The sequence below is a fragment of the Plutella xylostella genome, chromosome 3 (assembly GCF_932276165.1).
Source record: "Plutella xylostella chromosome 3, ilPluXylo3.1, whole genome shotgun sequence".
Taxonomy (NCBI): Eukaryota; Metazoa; Arthropoda; class Insecta; order Lepidoptera; family Plutellidae; genus Plutella; species Plutella xylostella.
In genome coordinates, this window is record NC_063983.1 from 8,476,389 (window position 1) to 8,498,991 (window position 22,603).

At 41.5% G+C, this 22,603-nt stretch overlaps 4 protein-coding genes across 6 annotated transcripts in view; 3 read left to right on the forward strand and 1 right to left on the reverse strand.

Annotated features, from left to right (window-relative positions):
- The first annotated feature begins 290 nt into the window (after positions 1-290).
- Positions 291-15,380, forward strand: LOC105383450 (neutral and basic amino acid transport protein rBAT). Of its 3 annotated transcripts, XM_048622704.1 has the most exons (13): positions 291-545; positions 3,626-3,810; positions 4,530-4,586; positions 5,709-5,827; positions 7,795-7,998; positions 8,972-9,128; positions 9,261-9,430; positions 9,853-10,034; positions 12,337-12,494; positions 13,294-13,413; positions 14,079-14,197; positions 14,626-14,766; positions 15,158-15,380. In XM_048622704.1, exons 1-13 carry the CDS (start codon positions 446-448, stop codon positions 15,255-15,257), a joined length of 1,812 nt encoding a protein of 603 aa, XP_048478661.1. In that variant the 5' UTR covers positions 291-445; the 3' UTR covers positions 15,258-15,380. The 3 variants fall into 3 exon arrangements, with proteins under 3 accessions (XP_048478661.1, XP_048478667.1, XP_048478671.1); XM_048622710.1 differs by lacking the exons at positions 4,530-4,586; positions 5,709-5,827 and adding an exon at positions 4,921-5,096; XM_048622714.1 differs by lacking the exons at positions 291-545; positions 3,626-3,810; positions 4,530-4,586; positions 5,709-5,827 and adding an exon at positions 6,228-6,349.
- Positions 1,018-3,013, forward strand: LOC105383449. Its single transcript, XM_011553495.3, has 2 exons — positions 1,018-1,230; positions 1,561-3,013. The coding sequence occupies exons 1-2, from the start codon at positions 1,215-1,217 to the stop codon at positions 2,211-2,213; spliced, it is 669 nt and encodes a 222-aa protein (XP_011551797.2). The 5' UTR covers positions 1,018-1,214; the 3' UTR covers positions 2,214-3,013.
- LOC105383446 (zinc finger C2HC domain-containing protein 1B) lies at positions 15,377-17,066 on the reverse strand. The gene is made up of 2 exons (XM_011553494.3): positions 16,842-17,066; positions 15,377-15,799 (listed from the first exon to the last, which is right to left on the reverse strand). The coding sequence occupies exons 1-2, from the start codon at positions 16,966-16,968 to the stop codon at positions 15,630-15,632; spliced, it is 297 nt and encodes a 98-aa protein (XP_011551796.2). The 5' UTR covers positions 16,969-17,066; the 3' UTR covers positions 15,377-15,629.
- A 99-nt stretch (positions 17,067-17,165) lies between these two features.
- The window catches only part of LOC105383469 (chromosome transmission fidelity protein 18 homolog), a 50,649-nt gene continuing 45,211 nt past the window's right edge, over positions 17,166-22,603 (forward strand). Inside the window, exons 1-11 of the mRNA XM_048622745.1 lie at positions 17,166-17,496; positions 17,590-18,004; positions 18,092-18,245; positions 18,592-18,780; positions 19,184-19,333; positions 19,971-20,040; positions 20,368-20,496; positions 20,818-20,977; positions 21,341-21,545; positions 21,928-22,076; positions 22,327-22,558. Coding sequence (XP_048478702.1) covers positions 17,409-17,496; positions 17,590-18,004; positions 18,092-18,245; positions 18,592-18,780; positions 19,184-19,333; positions 19,971-20,040; positions 20,368-20,496; positions 20,818-20,977; positions 21,341-21,545; positions 21,928-22,076; positions 22,327-22,558 — 1,941 coding nt within the window. The 5' untranslated portion in view covers positions 17,166-17,408. The remainder of the gene's footprint in view (positions 17,497-17,589; positions 18,005-18,091; positions 18,246-18,591; positions 18,781-19,183; positions 19,334-19,970; positions 20,041-20,367; positions 20,497-20,817; positions 20,978-21,340; positions 21,546-21,927; positions 22,077-22,326; positions 22,559-22,603) is intronic.

The following is a 22,603-nucleotide window of genomic DNA, read 5'->3' on the forward strand; positions in this document are numbered from 1 at the left end:
GACGTGTTTGTTCGTAACGCCGCACCGCGCCGATCCGCTCGCATCGCACCGCTTGATTTGCTTAGAAAGTTAGTGGTACAGCCCCCTCGGCCCACCGGCGCAGCGCGTCGTGATACGTCATGAACGAGGCCTGATCTTTGGATAAGAAAGAAAATGAGTGGAAAACTGTACAATTTAAATATATTTTTTTAAGCCTTATTCCGAGGTATTAAAAAAAATTGTTATCGATTTTGGAACACAGCTGACTGAACGAGGGTGTGGTCTTTCAAATATTCCTTCATTCAATATCTTCTTTCATTCATTCATTCAACAGATGTTCTCAGACGTGAAGTGATGAATTTGACCCTATACAAAAAGATAATTGATAAGTTGAAGTGATAGCTAAACGAGAGAGAGGGCTTTCTTCTTGGTATTGCAAAACCGGTTCTGCAAGTACCTCTACACCATGGCGGAGCCGAGGGGAAATCATCTCGACATAGATGGGGGCCAAGTGAAGGAGGACGAGCATATTTCTTCCTACAAACCTTTACCGGACACTGATTCAGGTACTTTTCTGACTGAAACATCTTCATACAGTAATGTAAATTAAGAAATTACGCTATAATAACTGAAAATTTGCGTGTATTTGTGTTTTTTACAGCCTTAACTTGGTTTAATTAGGTACAACAGTGATGTCTTGTTCAAGGTTATAAAAGTTCAAGTCTGCATTTATTGGGAAATAATTTGTTAAAACGTGCTCAATATTCTGAAACTCGACGCACCTTTGTCTCTAAATTTATATTTCTTTGTTCATTTTCTATCGAATTGCGTTGAATCGAAGGAACCAAGATCTGACGTAACCCTACTAAATTAGATAGGTCATCCACGTATCAAACCGTTGCCAAAGTTTTGCCATTAGCCATCGTTAGAAGTAAATTAATGGACGAAATTCTATTAAACATCTTACTTTGTATCGAAGTGTTCTCATTCAAAATTTTATATGACGTCGAACACCAATTTGAAATAAATTCTCGTTGAACATCTTCATTTTGGTCGCGTAATGCAGCGCTTTAGCGCCTCATTCAGCGCCATTTTGTTTAGCGTGCAGCGCTGCCTGACGCAATTCGCATATTTTACTAACAATAACTTAATTTCAAGTGTATTATTAACCACATTATAAGGAGAAAACCTGAAGACTAAGTCAACAGACAGACTCATCGAATCAAGCCATCACCATGAGCGACAGTGAAGGTAAATTATTGAAATATATTTTCCTAATCTATTGTGCGCTGGATACGCAGTGCTCTTGCTTACTATTTTGTTTGCTTTGAACTTCGACCGATCTTGTATGTTTATTGTACCGACTAATAGCTAGTCTACCCAGTGTAGATTGTTAATTAACTGCATTGAGTTAGGATTACTGATAATGATAACATTATATAAAAACTTTCACACATGTAATTTTCTTATCAGTAAATTATGATAACATACAAATACAACAGACAGTAATAGGTATTATAGGTTCTTACTACTATGTTGTTCAAGTATTAAATGAATTGCTGAATGCACTTAATGTTTCAGGTCAAGAAATTGAATATGTTGAAGCTGATGAAGAATATCACACCATAAACCAGCCTGAACCCATGCAGGCGGAAGATGATGAGAACGCCGACGACGTGTGGACTCCAAAAGCCGTCAGAACACTCCTGGAAATGTACATACAGAATCTTCCCAAGTTTCGAAATTCAAAAATGAAGAAAAAAGGCCTATGGATACAAATTGGCCATGCCGTTGGGAAATCACCGGCGTCATGCGATAAAAAGTTCAGAAACCTAAAGCTTACATACTTAAGGTGTTTAAAAAAGAAGAAAACCCATGTCAACAAACTGTGCACTTGGCCCTACTTTGACCTGTTTGAAGAGATATACTGTGAAAACGGTGTTTATGCACCAGAAATTTATAAAAAGATTGATGACTCCAAAGTGAATATATCTTTCAATGGAGAAAGTTCTAAAACTCCTGATGAAGATGTTACAAGAAAGAGAACTAATAGTAGAATAAGTAAACGGGTGACAGATTTTAAGAAAATAGCTAGTGAAATGAGGGACAGACAAAAAACAGTAGAACACAAATTAGATAGGTTAATCAGTATTGTTGAGGATTCCAATAATATACAGAAGGAAAGGAATCTTTTATTCCAGCAATACTTAGAAAGACTGCACCGCAATGATTAAATCAATAAGCCTTTTAATATAATCTAAGAAAAGAAACCCAAAGAATATAAAATCCTTTATCATGATTGAAATACTTCATTGTAATTTGTCTTACAAAACAACAAAGTGCTTCATGTATTTTGTATATGTAAGTACTTGAATAAAAACAATAGTGGTCCACAACCATATAATTTTAAAGAGTGTGAAACATGTTATAATGTAAATAAAATATATTTTTGTTGATGAATGTATTTGTTTACTTAACCAGCTCGATAGTAGATATTCTGATTTGATGGTTTATTTCCATTTTATCACCAGACCAAAAGCCTAGAATGCCGCTTAAAAAAAAAACCTACACTTAATCGGCGATAAAATTCCTTTGTTAATAATTGGTAGATTGTCTTAGCTGTTTAATATCATAACCTGAGTAAAACCGTCCGAAATTTAGATATGCATAAAATAGCAGTTTATTACTTCAACGTACAATAGCTTACCTCGCATTCATACATACAGGCTAAGTAATTTATAAACACTGCAATTTACACCTACACTCCAGTTCTGCTGACGACTGGTAGCTGGAACAGGCAATTCGAGCAAATACATAACACATTTGTCGCTTACGTGTGTCGGGTAAGACATTACATATTTACTGTCGTCCATTCCTTGAGCGTGATAATACGTGCTGTCTACATACCGGTGGTAATTAACTAATTTCTCTTTGACGACTTTTTCTTTCTTTAGTCGTGATATGTACGGGAAGGAGAAAAGTGTGTTGGTTTTTCTATCCGCCTGCGCTATTTGTTTAAAAGGTGTTCTAAAAATCCATAGTTTTGTAAATCAATTGGTAAGTACCGACCGTGCTCCTCGGACTTACGCGATAGTAAGCGTGAATTAAATTATTCTCGTAGGTAAAATATTTTTTCATACTAAACAAGACATCACTGAAATATAATAGTGCTACGGGACTAGTAGTGGTAATTTCCTGAATTCATTTATTCTACGTGTCGATAATCTTAATTTATTATAAATAATATAAATATATAATAAAAATAGGTTAAAATTAAATTATTATTAAATAAAACCATTCCACCGTTTGGACCAAAGGACACACTTTGGTAACTTCCAGCTGAAACCGGAGCTGTGGCCTTATTATCCACAGAACACGCTGAGCTGGCACATTTTCGTGACTAAAGTACCATAAAAGGGCCAGCGCTGTGGTCTTATTGTCCACAGAGCATGACGCTCTGAAGGGCTAGTACGGGGCGCATTTAAGACGTGACAAGAGTTTTGCATCGCGCTCACTCACATCGCGCAGCCTCAAGAGCGAGCACGACGGAGAACTTTTGTCACGTTTAAATAGAATCCCGTGCTACAGGGCCTGGACAGCAACCTTTGTTTTGTTGCTTTCTTAAACAATTCCGGTTTCCCTACAGCCCCGCGCGCGCCGAAGCTCACCAAGTCGCAAGAGAAGCTGTCCTCGGACGGAGCCGACGAGAAGCTACTGAAGAAGGAAGAAGAGGCTCGCATCGTGACCCGCGTGGACATGGCCGACGCCAAGTACGTGGTGGGCGACCACCGCAACGGAGACGCCAAGATCGAGCTCGACGCTAACAAACGGGTGAGTTGACCTCCTGTGTCTTTAGTACAGTTCCGTTCACGGCTGATGGAATACGATTTATACTTGATCCGAACCAGTGCATCACGGGCTAGCGTGGCAATACACTAGCATTGTACTATACTACACAAACATATGGAAAGATAACAGCGTCAACGTAGTCACTTGTCATATAAGTTGCTATCGAATTACGCTAGCTCATTAATAGCCACGATCGAAGCCAGTTCTGTAGACGGCCGAAGGGGTTACAGCGCGTTATCCATATACATAGTTCCACTCACCACTACGTGGTGGGCGACCACCGCAACGGAGACGCCAAGATCGAGCTCGACGCTAACAAACGGGTAAGTAATGAAACTTTAGCTGGACCTCCGTTGCAAACTACAAAATGTTACCATGCAGGTTGTTGCGAGATGAAAAACACATGAGACGGTGTTATGTAGGAGAAGGAAAGAATGGAACAATGATATGACATTTTAAACTTAGCAAAAAAGGAGTAACATTTCATATTTAATATTTCATAACCTGCGCTGACTACCCAGGGTGTGCCACCAAGATGCAATGGTACGGACTATACGTCACTCGCGGAAGCTCCCTTTGTGCTTCCTACTATCATCATCATTATCCTGTTTTCGACTGTACAGTGAAGTCTGAAGCCTTGGCTTTATGTAACATTTTATTAGGCAACTAGATTACGTACTAAATAGCCCTTTTCCCCCCAGCAATTCTCCGGTCTCACCAAGGAAGAGCTCATGAAGTACGCGGCCGACCCGTTCTGGGTGCGCCTGCGCTGATTCATGTTCGTGCTGTTGTGGCTGCTGTGGCTCGCCATTATTGCATCATAATTGTAGTCAAATATCATCAGTCGCTGACTGCCCACGGTGTGTTGGTGGTGGTGGTAGTGACGTATAAACTGTGCAATTGTATCTCACGTGCCACCAAGATACTACTATTACCACTATCCCATCATTGACTACTTCCGCCAAAAGTGTATGAAAGCAGAAACACGATAGCTGAAATTGATTATCTAAAGTGGCGTCTGAAGCTTTGGCGATTTATAAACCGACTAGCCGCACAGCAAAACTACGTATTAAAGACTGTTTTTCTCCTCAGCAATTCTCCGGTCTCACCAAGGAAGAGCTCATGAAGTACGCCGCCGATCCGTTCTGGGTGCGCCTGCGTTGGTTCATGTTCGTGCTGTTCTGGCTGCTGTGGCTCGCCATGCTGGCCGGCGCCATCGCCATCATTGTGCAGGCGCCGAAGTGCGCCGCGCCCGTTGAGAAGACTTGGTCAGTGGAGGATTGCCATTTTTTTTACTTTATGTCATGTTCGTCTTTTTACCCTATGAAGGGTTAAGGAAAGCAGGTCGAGCCATTAGACTTTGGAAGACTTGGTGAGTGGAGCGTTTAGCGGCAGCGGAAATATGAAGTGAAAGTAGAAATATGTTTAGTATGTTTTTTTTTGCCTTATAAAGGGATAAGAAAAGCGGGTCGATCTTGGGAGCTAGCTCTCTTTAGCTAAGTATAGTAAGTGAATTATTGCTACATATCATGGACTCGCTTACAAACGTAGTGTGGGACGCCCTCCGGCTAGATGGGGTGACGACTTGCGAAAGGTGGCTGGTTATGATTGGATGCGGAAAGCTATAGATCGCATCCAGTGGCGTGCTTTGGGAGAGGCCTACGTCCAACACTGCTATAGGCTGATGATGACCTTATAAAGGGTTAAGGTAAGCGGGTCGAGCCATTAGAATTTGGAAGACTTGGTGTGTGGAGCGTTTAGCGGCAGCGGAAATATGAAGTGAAGCTTGAAATATGTTTGGCACGTTTTTTGTCTCCTTATAAAGGGGAAAGAAAGGGAGTTATAGCTCTCTTTAGGTAGGTATATATATAAAGTTCTGGGTGCGCCTGCGCTGGTTCATGTTCGTGCTGTTCTGGCTGCTGTGGCTCGCCATGCTGGCCGGCGCCATCGCCATCATTGTGCAGGCGCCGAAGTGCGCCGCGCCCGTGGAGAAGACTTGGTGAGTGGAATATTGCCACCATACTCTATATCATGGACTCATGGAGATAAGTCTTTTTACCCTATAAACGTAGTTTAGGACGCCCTCCGGCTAGATGGGGTGACGACTTGCGAAAGGTGGCTGGTTATGATTGGATGCGGAAAGCTATAGATCGCATCCAGTGGCGTGCTTTGGGAGAGGCCTACGTCTAGCACTGCTATAGGCTGATGATGGCCTTATAAAGGGTTAAGGTAAGCAGGTCGAGCCATTAGACGTAGGAAGACCTGGTGTGTGGAGCGTTTAGCGGCAGCGGAAATATGAAGTGAAGCTTGAAATATGTTTGGCACGTTTTTTGTCTCCTTATAAAGGGGAAAGAAAGGGGGTTATAGCTCTCTTTAGGTAGGTATATATATAAAGTTCTGGGTGCGCCATGCGCTGGTTCATGTTCGTGCTGTTCTGGCTGCTGTGGCTCGCCATGCTGGCCGGCGCCATCGCCATCATTGTGCAGGCGCCGAAGTGCGCCGCGCCCGTTGAGAAGACATGGTGAGTGGAATATGGCCACCATAGGTAGGTAGGTACTTTTAAGTTAATATGAACGAAATAAGTCTTTTTAGTTTTTACTTTATAAAGGGTTAAGGAAAGCAGGACGAGCTATTAGACTTTAGAAGACTTGGTGAGTGGGGCGTTTAGCGGCAGCGGAAATGTTACCACTATGTATCTATATTATTTAGTACTTTATGGCTTGTAGTGCAAGTTGAAATATGTTTTTTTTTCCTTATAAAGTGGTAAGAAAAGCGGGTCGTGCCAAGGGCAAATACAATCTTGCGGGTTAGCCGTCGGTAGGTATATTAAAATGATTTATTTCACCAAAGTAAAAGGGCAAAAAAATCCTCCATGAGTAAATTATGCGCGAATTCATGTCTGCATCAGATTAAAGCATTTAAAATTTTATTACCTGGAAGTTATGTAGGTATAAATTAGATTTGAATATGCAAGTGCAAATCATAAACTGGTTTAATTCTTATGGACGACAATCTTGAAGTTGTTAAATTATTTATAAGGCTCAACTGACTTCCATTTCCATAGCAGCTATACTTACATAATATCAGTCTTATAAAATATGTACAGATACGTAAATTTATATTAATAAGTGGTTTTATATGCTCTGAAAAACTGAAAGATTATAAAAATTGATTTAAATCTGTCTCATACATTCGACTTGCCTAAAAAGGCGTCGATTCCGATTGCTTACAATAACTCGTGTTACTCCGATGAGGTCATTTCCCTGTACGGAATGTAATTTGATACAAACTAGAGCGGCAGGAAAGCCGAGTTGCCTTGAGTTGAGTAGTGATATTACCACGAAAGTGCACATATTCTATACTAGCTGTTCCCGCGCTTCGCTTCGCCTTAAAAAAGTTTTCCCGTGGGAATTCCGGGATAAAAAGTAGCCTATGTTCTTTCCCAGGGTCTAGACCCTATGTATACCAAATTTCATTCAAATCGGTTCAGTATTTTTGTCGTGAAAGAGTAACAGACAGACAGACACAGTTACTTTCGCATTTATAATATTATATTAGTAAGGATTAAGCTTAGCGGGCGAATTCATGTTCTCAAACTCACACTTTTAGCATAAAGATCACCTGATTGCACATTATTATTGTAGTAGGTAAACGGTGCAATCAAAGTATTAAAAAAAATAACACTACGGTACATGTAATGTATGTATGAAGGACAAAATCGGCTGATCCAATCAATATCGGTTAGCTATCAATTTTCATTTCATTTCAATTATTTATAGGAAAACCAATAGCTTATAAATATCTAAGTACATTTGTGTTTCAAATAAGCAATTAGTAAATTGTAACAGCTTTATTTTGTTCTTCGTAATAATTTGTCTGTCTTATAAAACTCATATCGCCCACCGAGGTCGTGATACTCTCTTGAATGACATCTAAAGCAAACCTAACCTCAAACCCCCTCCCCAGGTACGAAAAGGGCCCGCTAGTGGACGCGTCCTCCGCCGACGCCGCCGCCCTGGTCTCCAACAACGACATCCTTACCAACCTGCAGACCCTCAAGGTGCCCGGCATCATCGTGACCCAGCAAGATGTGTACAAGGTGCTGGAGGATGAGAGTGCTCTGGATACGTTGAAGAGTCTGTTGAATAAGGCTAAGGAGTTTGGTGTTAAGTGAGTATATTGTTTTGATCAGAACCTTTTTGTACAGGATGATATTTTATCAGTTAAGATCGGGATGAAGAAAATACTGTCATGTAATGAACTCTTGCACGGAATTTATTTAGAGGCAAAAAAACAGCATTTCTATATTTTTTTTGGGCATTTCTTATTATGCTATAGGCGGGAATTATCAGCCAAATCCTAAGAGCAAAAAAAAAGTTTTGTACAGTTTTCTTTCAAACGTTCTTACATTAAGAATATCAAAACTTTTAAACAGAACTTATACCAATACTCAGAGCCCCAAAGTTTTTTTTTTTTCTATATAAGAATTTAGATAGATTCCCGCATCGATATGAGTGAAATCGCTCATCACAAAACACTGTACCTACAGTAACGCATGTGGGTATTTTGAATACGAAGCTACTTGAAGCATCGATCGTGCGACAATGTCCAAGGTGACTGGATCTATAGCGGGCGAGGGCGGATGTTCTTAATTCCGGACCACTTGTGGCCAAGCCAAGGAATGATACGTTTAGACGATTCATTGTTGCTTTTGGTTTGATGATTTGAGTACCCAAAATTGTATATCATAGTTTATACTACATAAACTTATTGCGTCTTGTATATTAGGTGCTGATTCAGGGCGACTTCTTATGTTATAGGGTAGGTAGGTAGGACATAAATAAGTTATGAAATGTTATAACGTTTTTGTAATAGGATCCATACACCTAACTTTTGGAATATAAGTTATGGAAAACATGGCTATACTCATTTAAATCTAGAATATATAAACGATCGACAAGAAATGAATTGACAGAGTAAATAGATAGGCTAATGATTGCTTCCTACTTGAAATTTCAAAAAGAACGCAAACTTTCTATACACGTAAAACAAGATTTGTTAAGATTCACCACCTGAGTCACCCCTTTCAGCCTACAATAGCACTTTTGCCCCACCATCTATAAAACCACCGTCCTCCTTCCAGGGTGATAGTCCACCTGGCCCCCGCCTCCGTGGCGTCGTCTCACCGCTGGTTCCAGCAATCTCTGAACCGCAGTGCGGAATACGCCGGGTACTTCATCTGGGCCAATGGAACTGACTTCGATGAGGCTACTGGGAAACCGAAGCCGCCTAATAACTGGGTGAGTGTGAATTACACCAATGGGTCCTCACCCTTAATGCGCGTTTTACCAATCACACCCCTTATCCCTCCGAAACCATGGACGTAATACACAGCACATTAATTTCATTCAAAATTACCTCTTTCCTCTCAGATCTCAAAGTCCAACATACCAGCATGGACGTGGAGCGAGGAACGCAAAGAGTTTTACTACCATCAAGCGGGGCCCGAGGAACCTCAACTCAACTTCACCAACCCCGACGTGGTGAAGCAGTTTGATACCGTGCTGAAGAAACTAGTGGATATGGGTGTTGGTGGTGTCAGGTATAGTGATCTTGTTCATTAATTGAGTCATATTTATGCAAGCCTAATGTCCGGAGCATGCTGGGCAGTTCGCAACTGACAACTAATCAATAACTAATCCTTTCACCACGGTGAGAAGGCCTAGTCCAGCTCTAGTGTTTGTCGCCGATAAGCTAAAAAGAAAAAAATATGGCGAGATTGGCGCAGTGGCTAGTAAATGTGACTTCTGTGCCGAAAGAATGTCCCTGCCGTGGCTGATATTTCTTATTTTTATACCTTTCTTTGATGAAAATCGAAGCACAAGTGATGATTCTTGTCTTCTGGCTAGTAAAAACAAAACACATACTTCATTACAACAAAAAACTACCCAGCCATGTCGCTAAAACCTCGTTTACACTTGATTATATTCGAGAAATAACTTTAACTTCCTCTTTACCTTCCAGACTGGACGTCCGCGACCTGCTAGTAGACCCGGCCCTACCCGACGAGCTGATGTCGGCCTCGAGCAACTCGCGTTCCTTTGACCACACTCAGTACCTGTTCTGGCGGCACCAGCACACGAGCGACCAGCCCGCGCTGCCCGAGCTGCTGGCGCACTGGGGCAGCCTGCTCAATGCTGATAGCGGTGAGGGATACTTACCTATAGTTACTTTATTGTGGTAGATATAATGGTCGGTTGTAGGTTGTTCTACGCAGATTATGGTCCTTAGACCTCATTTTGGAGTAAATATAAGGTGTATTGTCGACTTTCATTTGTAGAATATGGTCCTTCGATCCCACTTTTGATGCTAAAACAACGCCTCTATTGAGGTAAATAAAAGGTGTATTGTCGGTTGTTGTCTATGAATTATGATTCTTTGATACTACTTCTGAAGCTAAAACACCTTATTTATAGCAATGGGTTAATTGGTCCTGCGATCCCACTTTTGAGGCAGCAACACCTATATTGAGGTAGCTATGTAACAGCTGATGTCAGCCTCAAGCAACTCCCGTTCCTTTGATCACACTCAGTACCTGTTCTGGCGGCGCCAGCACACGAGCGACCAGCCCGCGCTGCCTGAGCTGCTGGCGCACTGGGGCAGCCTGGTCAATGCTGATAGCGGTGAGGGATAGTTACCTTTATTGTCATAGATTTATGGTGTTTAGTCAGTTGTTATCTATACATAGAGTTAGATTATGGTTCTTCACTCTCGTTTTTGAGGCTAAAACACCTTTACTGCGGTAGATTATAAGAGGTAGTGTCTTCGGATCGATTGTCTTCTATAGATGATGGTCCTGCGACCCCATTTTTGAGGCAAAAACACCTTAACTGCGGTAGACTATAAGAAGTAGTATCTTCGGATCGATTGTCTTCTATAGATTATGGTCCCTCGATCCCACTTCTGAATCTAAAACACCTTGAGGTAGCTATAACAGCTGATGTCAGCCGTCAGCAACTCCCGCTCCTTCGACCACACTCAGTACCTGTTCTGGCGGCACCAGCACACGAGCGACCAGCCCGCGCTGCCCGAGCTGCTGGCGCACTGGGGCAGGCTGGTCAATGCTGATAGTGGTGAGGGATACTTACCTTTGTTGTGGTAGATAGATATATGGTCGGTTGTAGGTGGTTCTATGTAGATTATGGTCTTACTACTGAAGTTAAAACTGCTGTAGATTATAATAGGTAGTATCTTCGGATCGGTTGTCTTCTATAGATTATAATCCTTCGATCCCTCTTTTAAGGCAAAAACACCTTAAATTAGATATAAAAGCCAATGTCGGCATCAAGCAACTTGGTTACTATCTGTAGATTGTTGTCCTTTGATCCCACTATCGAAGCTAAAACACCCTGAGGTAGCTATAAGAGCCAATGTCTGCCTCAAGCAACTCCCGTTCCTTCGACCACACTCAGTACCTGTTCTGGCGGCACCAGCACACAAGCGACCAGCCCGCGCTGCCCGAGCTGCTGGCGCACTGGGGCAGGCTGCTGAATGCTGATAGCGATGAGGGATAGTTACCTTACCTTTGTTGTGGTAGATATATGTTCGGTTGTAGGTTGTTCTGTGTAGATTATGGTCTTGCGACCCCATTTTTTAGGAAACATATAAGGAAAATGTAGGGTTACTGACCAGATTATGGTTCTAGAGGGACAGTTACCTTTATTGTGATCTGTTGTCGGTTGTCGTCTATTATATTAAAATCCTACGATTCCACTTTTGAGGTGAAAATCCGTTTTTGAGGTAGATAAAAGGTGTATTGTCGGTTGTCATCTACAGAATACGGTCCTTCTTCGATCCCACTTCTGAATCTAAAATACCTTTATTTAGGTGGAAATAAGGACGATTGTCGCATTAGTGTAGTATGTCACTATTACATTTGAGGAAAAGCTACTTTATTGTGGTAACTATAACAGCTGATGTCAGCCTCAAGCAACTCCCGCTCGTTCGATCACACTCAGTACCTGTTCTGGCGGCGCCAGCACACGAGCGACCAGCCCGCGCTGCCCGAGCTGCTGGCGCACTGGGGCAGCCTGGTCAATGCTGATAGCGGTGAGGGATAGTTACCCCCTATTGTTACAGTTATAAGTTATAAGGTAAATTGTCTGTTGTCGTTCGATTCCACTTTTGAAACGAAAACCCTTTTTTGAGGTACTTACATATAAGGTGTACCTATTGTCGGTTGTCATCTACGGTTAGCGCACTAGGCCCGGCTGATCGACGCTGATAGTGGTGAGGTATACTTACCTTTATTGTGGTAGATATATGGTATATTGGCAGTTGTCGTCTGTAGATTATGGTCCTTCGACCCCATTTTTGAAGCAAAAACATCTTGAGGTATAGTATAAGACCTAATGTCAGCCTCAAGCAACACCCGCTCCTTCGACCACACAAAGACACCTGTTTATAATTGCCCGTGATTAATTAACCCCTCCTTTCCTTTCCCCACAGGCGAAACAGTCCTGACAGTCTACGAGGACGGTACCCGAGCGGCCCTTCACCTTCTACGGCCCGCCCTTCAGCTGCGCCCGGCGGCCGCGGCCCCCGTCGAGATGGACGCGCCGCGCGCCGCTTCCCGACTGACTAGCGACCAGTGGGTTGCTATACCAGTGAGTACCTACTAAGATACAGCACATTACAGGAGACAAGAGACTAGGTTTCGAGTGGAGACTTTTGCCGGCACACACATGCCGGCGGCAATGCCGCCGGGTTCATGCCGAGCGACTATGCATTGCATGTATTCTATTAGCCGCCGGCACTGTGTTTAGGACGACAGCTTAAAGCGCGAGGTCTTCGGCCTACCTACAGAAAGAATGTTTTATTTTCTAGCGTCGGTAGCGTTGTTCTGTCGCAACTATAAGCCTGCGATGCCGGTCAGTTAGCTAATCTATTACTGTTGCACATAATACGACAGGCGAGTTCTCGGCGGCTAGCCGCCGGCACTGTGTTTACGACAGCTTAAAGAGCGATGCCTTCGGCCTACCTACAGAAATAATGATTTTTTCTAGCGTCGGTAGCGTTATTCTGTCGCAGCTATATGCCTACGATGCCGGTCAGTTGTGTAATATATTACTATTGCACATAATACGACAGGCGAGTTCTCGAGTAGACTACGAACAGCGCAAGCATAATATTCTAGTCTATGGCGCAAGCGTGGGTCGCCCTCCGGCCAGCTGGATCTTAGACAGGTAGACGATAATGGCTGGATGAAATAGGCCGAGGATAGATAGTCATGGCCTGCAATGCCGCTAGGTTCATACCGGCTGCCAATAGTTATCTACTACTGGAGAACTGTTGTAGGTATTAGGTTTTGGAATAACGTTGAATTATTAATTATCTCTTCGCCTCTGGCAACGTACCATAAACCCAGTAGATGTTTTATAACTTATCTTTCTAATATAATTTCAGGTGCTTCCAGCGGAAGGCAATGTCGGTATAGAAGTGGCCGCGTTCTCGATCCTCCTGCCGGCGTCGCCTGTCCTCAACATCGCTCTGTTCGACAAACAGGACAACGTTACTACAGCTGCAGTAAGTTACGCTTGAATGTTTCTATCTATATTTACTGCATAGCATCACAAGAGTGTTGAATAACGTTTTCTTTGCATTACTTTAGATAGTAATAACAAATAATGCTATCAAAACTACAGTACCTATAATTATAAAACCATTTTACATTTTAAAGTGTATAGCAAAACCAAAAGCGTTAAACCATTTTACGTTACAAGTAAAGTTAATAGCAACAGTGTACCTATGTATAGTATTTTCTTTTTAACCGACTTCATCGTAAGCACATAATGATAAATACCATCTTAATTGAAATACACGATAGATAGGTTGCTATCACAAAATTCGTTCATAATTATCAACACATCTCTTAATTACTGTTAATCCGTGTCTACTAACAATCTCGAGTCTTGTTACTTGAGTCATCATCATCATCATCATCAGCCAATAATCATCCACTGCTGGACATAGGCCTCTCCCAAGGAGCGCCACAACACTCGGTCCTCGGCCTTCCTCATCCAACCACTACCCGCCACCCGCCTAAGGTCGTCAGTCCAGCGGGCAGGAGGGCGTCCCACGCTGCGTTTGCCTGTTCGTGGTCTCCACTCGAGAACTCGTTTACCCCAACGGTTATCGGTTCTTCGGCTACTTGAATAAATTAACTAAATTATTATTATTATTACTTCCAGCTGTCCCACCTCTCCCGCCTCGTCAGTCTGCGTGAAGATGCGAGCATCGCCCACGGCAACAAGAGCATCCTCGCCGTGCCGGCTGTGAACGGCACTGATGAGCTTCTTGTGTGTGCCAGGTAAATAACTAACTACTATTGTAGTCCCTATTGAGGACCTGAATGTTCACTCCAAGCTTCCGTCTGTATACCTCCAAAAGCACTTTGATACATTCCGAAAGAAGAGCGTCCACTTCCGGCTAAACTTAGTTCGCATAGTTGAGCAAGTTTCTCGTACATACTTAGTGGTATATTACGCACATGTATGAAAAACTGGCTCAACTATGCGAACTAACGTAGTTTAGCCGGCAGTGACGTTCGGCTGAATAGTCTGCAAGTTTGTACAGACTGCCCCAACCAACACATGAGTAAACTATCGGAAACAAAAAGGGTTTATTTCTCTGTATTACAAGTGATGTTGATTCCGCACCGCCATTAATCATCAGAACATTACCTACATCACCACTGCCACCATCACAATAATTACCACTACAAATCCCTCCCCACAGATGGAAGCCAGGCCACACGGGCTACGCGGCGGTGTTCAACCCGTCGGAAGAGGAGCAGCAGGCGGACCTCAGCTCCGTGTACTCCGTGCCCACCGGGGTCACGCTGCACTACGCCTCGCTACACGTCAAGGAGGCTACCAAGTAAGTTGTCTAATTAATATTTTTTCCAAGTGATGTAACAGAATTTCATGGAGTGTTCGTTCGTTCATGGAGTTTCGTTATCATTATTATAAGATAGCCTAAAAACGTACCATGCGGGATCTACAGGCATTGTCAACACCGTGGTCGGCTTCCTAATCAAGCCATTGCTACCAGCAGAATAGGGGTCTCAGCACATATACGCTTAACGTAAACGGATCGCCTTTTTTTTTTCCTTGTCAACCAGGCGTTCACAAGCTCGCGTTCTACTGGTTGACAGAAGAGAAAGAGGCGATCCGTTTACGTTACGCTTATCGTAGTGTAGAACTCGGCTTCTATCAGTTATCGTCAAATCAAGATTGTAAAATAAACCTATTTTATTTGTTTGTTTCAGCTACACTATCGGTCAAGCGCTAGACAGCAGCGCTTTACTGGTTCCAGGAAAGTCTACAGTGGTCATATCCTACGTGCCCAAGACTACGGTAGAGAAATAAACGCTTCCAAACAAGACAATGTTAAACGCATAAAGCTTGTAAACCTGCATTGTAAGCGGTGCTTTTCTTTGCATTTAATTTTTATATTCGTGTGCGGTTTGAATAAAAGTTTGAGCATATTTATATTTCTTGTTTAATTTATTACTCATTTAGAATTGAAAGTTACATAAATAGGTAGGAATACATCATCATCAACCAATAATCGTGTCCATAGGCCTCTCGCAAGGAACGAAACAATGCTGTCGAAACACTGTCACTGAAGAGAAGATCTTTAATCCTGCATAACTATTAGCACACTACAGAGTGCTACAGCTAACTTGAACACAAACAACCTTAGATATGAAAGCATAGAAAATAGTAGCTTTTTGTCATTTATCGCCATTTCGGGTTACCCGGGTTTTTCGGCTTGTTATACTCGTAGTCAGCGCATTTAGGCATGTGCCTGTTAGCTGCAGCCTCGTTGAATCGGCGCAGGCAGTGGGGACACTGGATGTAGTCTAAGTTCTCTGACGGGGGCGGCTGTGGCAGGTCCCGGATATCACCTATGAGCACAAATAAATACATTTCATTACAAAATTATAAAAATGTAAATAAATAAAGATTCCCACGGGAATATAATGTCCGCTCACAATACATTCGTACAGTCAGGCAAGCCCTCTCAGTGTGCTAATATGATGAATGAAAAGGGCCACGAATGTACTTTGCACACAGTATCGCCATCGCTAGGGTTCCGCTCATCTCGCATAATCTTTATTGACCAAAACTCATTTCGCATAACTCGTATGGTCTAAACTTTTTTGGCCGAACCATCACTTTGCCAAGACTTATGTGGCATAGGGCTCGTTTCGTCTAAAACTCTTTAGGCACAATCTTTAAACACCTAAGTTTCGTTTGCTCAAATTTATGTTCGTCTATACCTATGTATAATCTTGTTTCTCCTAATGTTATCTTAATAAATAATATATTAAGTATGTAGTAAATGTACAAATTGTGGTATTTTTCTCCTACATCCCGAAAATCACGATATTGTATGATCAAAAAATCGAAAGTTAACGACCAATATAATTATTAAAAACCCCATGAGATCGAAACCTAAAAATAGGTGCGACGACGAGCAAAGCGAGGAGGAGCGTGTTAGGTGCACATGTTCATCAAAACCAAAGCGGAGCGTTTTCCAAACAGAGGAAACAATACAAGGCACCAGTTTGCGCTATGTAGAGAGACGCTCCGTCAAAGTTAAAGCCAAACGAATATTATTACTTTGTATAAACCTATGCCATAGCATTATTAGGCTATTCAAGATTTGGCCATACCATTATTAGGCTAAACAATGTTATGCGAAATAACTTTTTACTAAACGAGATTTATGCCATACGATTTTCGGCGTAACGAGACTTTGACCCAACGTTACTATGCAATACGAGATTAGGCAAATAAATCTTATGCCAAAAAAGGTAGAACCCCATCGCTATACATAGGTAAGTAACATTTAAGATTAGGAACAAGTGCAATAAGATTTTTATTGCGCCCAGCGCCCCAGGCGATCTAGATATTTTAGTTAATTCACCTGAATGTTTCACATACCTCCTTTGTTAACATAAATCTGAATTTTCCTAGCAGCTCGAATGGTGTTGATAAGCTCCTGATGGGTCTTCCTCCAGTTATTTTCAGGATTTTTCAACTCAACGGTTGCATGCCGTTGCTTGTTCATGATAAAAATGTAAAATAACTTTACAAAACTATTTATTATGTTATCGGTGTTGGAAATAATATTTGTATCCGTGCTGCCTGTTTGATCAATATTTAACTTTCTACTGTTTTTTGGAATATGGCTGAACAATATTGCAGTCATTGCCGATGGGCATAAAAAATTTTTTTCGCGCCTTTTTGAATTTGACAGCTGTCAGTAAATTCTGTTGTAGATTGTAGTTTTGTTTGTTTACATAATTTTAAAATTATTTTCTATACATAAACGTTGTAAATAGTTGAGTTTTACTGTACGAAATAACTTACTATAAGTACTCCAAAATACAGTGTCCTATCTACCAGATTTATAAGCGATCTAAGAAGATATAGCTGAATTCAACTTACATATACTCGACACGGATACAACATTGGTATTTTAAGTTATTTCCGTTGATAGTAGCAAAAATGAGTGACTACCCCGATCCTGATGAGGAGTACGAGTTAATGTACGCAGATGAGTATGAATTAATGCGTGAAACAGAAGAAAACTTGGGTAAGGTATCATTTTATAAACATAACCTATAAAACAGACGAACCTCATAAAATAAAACATAATGATTGACCTAACAAACCAATATAATTTCAGAACCAAACACAGTACGCAAGAAATCTATTCAAGCTAAAAGAAGTCTTGATTTCACAAGCCCTGCAGCTCCTAAACCTACTATTCAGAGCCAGGCCGACACTATCATCGAAAATGGCACCAATGACCATTTACCCCTAACACCTAGTCTAGAACCAGTTGAGAACATACTCACACCAGTCACATCCCATAAAAGAACTGTAGATGACCTATTTGGTGACATAAATGATATAGACTTTGATGAAGTGGCCTTGCCAAGTAAAAGACAAAAGACTGATGAAGAAAAAGATGAAGAGTTGATAGACAAGATTATTGCGGGAAGGAAACTGAAGCAGATCCTTCTAGAACCTACTGGAAGGGCACAAGTAAAGGGGTCGAGCTATGTTGCTAAGGATAATATTTCTTTGGATATTCCTAGGTTTGTAAAATTATTAATATTGTGTCCTATGGTACATCTAAATAATTATAGATAAAAATCTATAAATTTAAAAATACCAAATTTCAGGTGGTCATTTCTTCCTCTCACTAACTCGGATGGTGACAGAGTGTATGTGAAGTTGGAACCCGAGGATGTTTGGGAGAAGTCACTGGATGTGGTCGCCGACATGGGGTCTCTGCATGCCACATACGCTAGTGTCTGGGAGGAAGCTAGAAAAATTGTAAGATATGAATTTTTGTCATTTTCTGGTACAATCTGGTATTTCCTAGATGAAGGCTAAAGGGCTAAATGTCCAGGACAGATTTAATTTTTGACTGTGCCAGATATTCAATGAGTAAATTGACCCCCTCCTAAAATAAGAAAATGCGTTTTAATACATATCTTTGTTGTGTACTACATAAACTGCTGGTAATCTCTATTGCAAGTAGCATATTTTATTTGGTATAGTACACATAATACTATTATTAAGATTATATGTATTAAGCAAACCAACTATCACCACCCTTGACTTCTAACCACATTTATACACCACTGACCTTAATAAATCCAACATAACCTATCTACAGCTAGAAAAGAAACAACAAGATGAAGAAAAGCAGTCCTCCCAACAATCGCAGCCGCTGCCCGATGCGGACCTGTCGAGCTACGGCTCCAAGCTCTGGGTGGAGAAGTACAAACCAGCCTGCTACGTGGACCTGCTGTCAGATGAACCAGTTAATAGAGCGCTGCTGCATTGGCTGCACTTGTGGGATAAGGTGAGCATACTTTATTAAGAATTTGGTATTTTATATGTTGTATATTTATTTAAATATTGTTACAAACACTAACTAAATTGTCTGTCATAAACGTACATGTTTGATGGCCCATTATGATGATGTTTTTTTTACGTAAACAGGTGAATTTATCATCCGTATTCAAACAAGTAAAATGCATCTTTGTTTGCATATATTTTAAAAGTTGAATAAAACATTATATACAGACATCTAGACTAACTTTAATCAGTTATCAGGCAGTGTTTAGTTAGATGAGGGAAAGCCAAGTAGACCATATTGTGGTGTTCCTTGGGAACATAATATATCCAACAGCCAACGATTACAGTCTGAATAATTAAGATTATAATAACTAAACATTATCATACACAATTTGCTCGCATCCCAGGTAGTCTTCAAGAAAGAAGTGAAGCTAGCCGAGCCGACGCAACGCAGCAAGTTCAGCGCGCGCGCGGGGCAGTTCCACATGAGCAACAACTGGAGGGGGAAGAAGGAGGAACAGCCGGAGATGGACGACGACGGCCGACCGCATCATAAGGTATAGAAGAAGAAGATAAGAAATAAAAATATCCTTTTAGAATTTTGTGACTAGAGTTGGACACCGTTACTGGATCGGGCGAACAAACGGGTGCTGATGACTCATGCATGATGAGTCGGTAAGTTTATTTAGCTAAGCGTGGGGCACCCTTCCGCTCGATGGTCCTTGATCATGACCTTAGACAAGTAGGCAGTATTGGCTGAAGGAAGGTCGAGAATATACTGCTGTGGCGCTCCTTAGGAAAGGCCTATGTCCAGCAGTGAATGATTACGTGCTGATGATAATTATAAAGTGAGTGCGCGCGCGGGACAGTTCCATATGAGCAGCAACTGGAGGGGGAAGAAGGAGGAGCAGCCGGAGATGGACGAAGACGGACGACCGCACCATAAGGTACACTGCGACTGCGATTCGCGTCAAAGAACCCCTAATGTGTCCACAGATTTACGTCACTCGCTGAGGCTCCTTTAGTACCTACTATTTGATATGTTTTATTCTCTCCTCTCAAACTCTCTCTCAAGGACTCTCCTTCAAAAGTATAAAATTATAAAGAACGAACTCTATCTGTTGTAAGTTGTTTTGTTACCAAAAAAGTAAGTCCCACACTTTTCACTCACAGTCATGTCTTATTGTTTTTCAGGTAGCGCTACTGTGTGGTCCGCCTGGTGTCGGAAAGACAACATTGGCTCATCTGTTAGCAAGAATAGCCGGTAAGACATGTTTTTAGAGTTTTTAATTTTAGCACTGTTCGGAAACATAGCATGTGTCTATTGTAAGTATGGATGATGAACCCCTTAAATTATTGGACGCACCTTACTATGTATTTTTTAAACGCTTCTAAATCCTTCCATTGTAGGCTACAGACAACTAGAACTTCAATTTTGAATGCACAAAGTGTAATTTCAGCAATGCGAAACTTAATTTTGCCTCGGTAAAATGAGATTTATCATAAAGTCGATTAACTACTAAAGAATTTTAAGTTTTGATAACGGCAAATATAAATAGGTTTAAAAATCCCCCTCATCCATCCATTCCAGGCTACAGACCGGTAGAGCTGAACGCGTCAGATGAACGCAGCGTGGACGCGTTCCGGACCGCTCTTCAAAGCGCTACGCTTATGAGGTCTGTCATCGACCAGGAGAAGCGACCCAACTGCCTTATACTCGGTAAATTTAAAGGCCGAATTGCCTTGTACTGGGGGTATTTATTTATTTAGAGTGTCGTTGAAACACTAAAACTAGACTAGGGTTTGTCACCTTGGCAAAAGGATAATCCAGTCAGATTCGTGTTTGCTGCTGACTGCTCAAGGATGCCCCTAATCATCAGCTAAGAATTGTTCACTAATGTACAATATTGCTACAATTTATTGGTATCTATCGAATACTGTGATTGGCCTTTCTTATTGTTCATGGTTTACACTCAAGACTTTTCTCTTATTGTAGCATTTGATATAAGCCGTATGTAATGTTTCTTATAATTATTTACAGATGAAATAGACGGCGCCCCGCTGCCAACCGTAGAATTACTAGTGAAGTGGTGCACAGCGACATCTAGTGACAACAAGAAGAAAGCCAAGTCTCAACCGTTACGGAGGCCCGTAATAGCCATCTGTAACGACTTGTATGCAACCGCCTTGAGACCACTCAGGTAATACATGAAAATACATATTTACTGTACTTACTACCCCTATGAATATCCAAGACCCGACAAAACTCTTTAAAATAATATCTACCACGGCCGGGGAACGAACCCCAAACTCGAATCTCGGTATAAGATTACATCACATCCAGTTGTCGATTTTTGTAAATTAGAAGGTATTTTACTTAAGGCGTTGTGTATTGTTTGTAAAGACACTTTTTCATAGGTCATCTGTCGTAACGTATTGAAAAAAAACCTACGTAACCTTTATAAGCCAATCAATAGGACTGGGTGATTCTGAGGAAACAAAATGTTTAGTTTAACCACTCTCAATAACCTTTGTTTATTTACAACTCTTTTTTCCCCTTCCAGAGCAATAGCCCACATAATCCACGTCCAAGGAGTGACCCACAGTCGCCTGCTCAGCCGTATATCCCTCGTGGCCTCAGAGGAAGGCCTAGAGTTGCCCCCAAGAGTGCTGGGAGACATAGCGCGAAGAGCCGCCGGCGACGTCAGAGCCGCCATATTAGTGCTCAGCTTTGTTAAAGCTAAGGGCCTGCATAAGGTGAGGTTTTTGGTTTGTTGTTCGTTGGTTGGAGATGGTAGAATGGTTGTTGTAATATTATTATTAGTAATGGCTGATGTTGTATTAATTATTTTATTGTACATATTATGAAGAATGAAGGTGCATGTACGCCTCCTAGTGGAACTCCTTTATGAATTTGAATGAGCATCATGCATTGAGTAATTATTATTAAGAATTTAATTGATCATCGAATGACACCACCCCCGTCTTCGGCCTTCCTCATCCAGAAAACACCTGGTTAAGGTTGGTTCGTTGGTCCAGAAGCCAAAATTTCATAAAGGCATTTTATAATCTGAAGCTATCACCACATAGTCAAAAAAGTATATCATTTGTTGGTCATCTAATAAATAAATAAATAAACTTCTTATTTCAGGCAGAAGACATAATGAAAGTGAATATAGGCGAAAAGGACTGCAATAAGAGTTTAATCCAAGCTCTACAAACTATATTCGTTGCGAATGACCAACCAGATGCGGAGAAGAAGTGCCATCAAACTATAAGCGCTAATGGAGAGTATGACAGGTTAGTATATTCGTTTTCATTAGTTTTCAGCTAAAGTACCTAAAATAAAAGACAATTCCGAAGCCATTATACCCTGAACATTTTCAGGTATAATGGCTTCGGAAATAAAGTGACGACAAAGTTGAATTTGCTCTGGTTGTGGAACCTTTCCTCCGGTCCGAAAACAGGTTCATTAGCTTTATTCGGAATCTTTGCTAAACCATACTTTTTGTTCCCATACAGTTTACATGTTTCATTATTTCGTCCACAGAATAATCGACGGAATATTCGAGAACTACCTCCAATCGCGCGTCGACTCTCGCCTTCTAATCGCTTGCGAGACTCTGTCCTGGCTCCGAGAGTATGACGTCATCAGCGCCTGGACCATGAAGCATCAGAACTACTCTCTGTACGGGAGGTTGCCGCTCTGTGCAGCCGCCTGTAGAAGGGTGCTGGCTAGCAGGAATCAACTGAGGATCAAGTATCCTATGCAGGCTCAAGAGGTGAGTTTATATAATACAAAGATGCTGATAATTAGATAATTTAAT